General features: G+C 51.2%; 1 protein-coding gene across 1 annotated transcript in view; it reads left to right on the top strand.

Annotated features, from left to right (window-relative positions):
• The first annotated feature begins 343 nt into the window (after positions 1-343).
• IL5RA (interleukin 5 receptor subunit alpha) overlaps positions 344-1965 on the top strand; it is a 25503-nt gene continuing 23881 nt past the window's right edge. Inside the window, exon 1 of the mRNA XM_024195299.1 lies at positions 344-425. Within this exon, the coding sequence (XP_024051067.1) occupies positions 344-425 (82 nt within the window). The remainder of the gene's footprint in view (positions 426-1965) is intronic.

The following is a 1965-nucleotide window of genomic DNA, read 5'->3' as shown; positions in this document are numbered from 1 at the left end:
GCAGCTCACCGGTGCCGACAGCTGCTGCACAGGGAAAGGGGACCTGCCACACCATGTGACCCACATGCCCCCCTCCCCCACATGTCATCTTTAGGTGGGTGGTCCACAGAAATTTGGTAATGGCAAGATGTGTACCTGCAGGGGAAGGAGTGGCGGGTAGACACTGTAAGGTGACATCTTAATTTCCTTAATTTTGTTTATTTGCATGTAGCAACCTCAGATGTTACACTACAAACTTTGTGTGTTAATTTATAGCTAAGGGGCTGTGTCTTGTATTTGCTAGTTGAAATGGGGCTGAGGCATGTGCTGATAACTAACTGTTATCGTTTATTACCAAAAGGCTATGGCCATCGCGATGAGCATTTTTCCAGTTCTCCTTTGGAGAATGATGGCATTTCAGACAAACTTATTGCAGGCTAAAGGAAGTAAGTAATTTTCTTCTAGTGATACCTGAAGCTTTTGTTCTTTTGCCATTTATATGCTTACATTTTTCACCCATCATGATTTGTTCTCCCGGGGTCTCTGTCACCTTGTCCTTCTAAATTGTCAGTCCCATCCTTCTTCTATCTCTGCAAATATTTATGCCTTGTTTCCTTGTTCAGCATACGTATGTTCCACACATATATGTAGGCTTGGCAGAATTCAATTTTTTTTATTATTTCAATGGATAATACCAATGTTTATTTTAAGCCTTTTTTCCAATTTTTATTGATTCTAATTTTCACAGTTGGGCAAAATTATGGGTGTGTGTATCAGACAATTATTTAATGACAGCAGGTGTTGTTATTAAAAAAGTTAAGGCTTTATACCAGGGGTCAGCAACCTTTCAGAAGTGGTGTGCCGAGTCTTCATTTATTCACTCTAATTTAAGGTTTTGCGTGCCAGTCATACATTTTAACGTTTTTAGAAGGTCTCTTTCTATAAGTCTATAACAGGGGTAGGCAACCTTTCAGAAGTGGTGTGCCAAGTCTTCATTTATTCACTTTAATTTAAGGTTTCGCGTGCCGGTAATACATGTTAACGTTTTTTAGAAGGTCTCTCTCTATAAGTCTATATTATATAACTAAACTATTGTTGTATGTAAAGTAAACAAGGTTTTCAAAATGTTTAAGAAGCTTCCTTTAAAATTAAATTAAAATGCTGATCTTACACCGCCAGCCTGCTCAGCCCGCTTCCAGCCTGGGGTTCTGTTCACCTAGGCCTGCAGCGGGCTGAGCGGGGCCACTCGAGGTCAGGGGAGAGGGCTGGGGTGTGTGTGGAGGTGCAGGGCAGAAGGCTAGGTGTTGGGGGGAGGTCAGGGCAGAGGGCTGGGGGTGTTTGGGGGCTGCAGGGTAGAAGGCTGGGTATTGGGGGCGACTCGAGGTCAGGGCAGAGGGCTGGGGGTGTGTGGAGGTGCAGGGCAGAAGGCTGGGTGTTGGGGGGAGGTCAGGGCAGAGGGCTGGAGGGTGTGTGGGGGTGCAGGGCAGATGGCTGGGTGTTGGGGGCGACTCGAGGTCAGGGCAGAGGGCTGGAGGGGTGTGTAGGTGCAGGGCACAAGGCTGGGTGTGGGGGGGTGCAGGGCAGAAGGCTGGGTGTGTGTTGGGGTGGGGAGGGTCAGGGCAGAGGGCTGGGGTGCTCGGCTCGTGGGGGTGCTCGGCTCGTGGGGGTGCTCCCAGCCCCCTGCCCTGAGCGGCTCATGGCAGGGGGCTGGGAGGGATATGCCCTGTTCCACCCCCTTTCCCAAGGCCCGTCCCTACCTCTCTCTGCCTGCTCTACGGAGCAGGGAGCACGCTGCCGCTCGGCTCTGCTCCGCTCCGCTCCCCCTCGCAAGGGTCGTCGCTGGCAGGGAGAGGGAGGAGGAGGAGGAGGGGCCGGAATGCACCATGTTGTGGGAAGAAACGGGGGAGGGGGGAGCTTGGCTGCCGCAGGACCAAGCTTCTGCCTCCTGCCCCCGCAGGGGAGAGCGGTGGGCGGGGGGGGGCTGAG

This window comes from Terrapene carolina, unplaced genomic scaffold (genome assembly GCF_002925995.2).
Source record: "Terrapene carolina triunguis isolate 2854851 unplaced genomic scaffold, T_m_triunguis-2.0 Scaffold89, whole genome shotgun sequence".
Classification (NCBI taxonomy): Eukaryota; Metazoa; Chordata; order Testudines; family Emydidae; genus Terrapene; species Terrapene triunguis.
The sequence above is the reverse complement of the archived record's forward strand: the minus strand, read 5'-3'. Positions and strand labels throughout refer to the sequence as shown.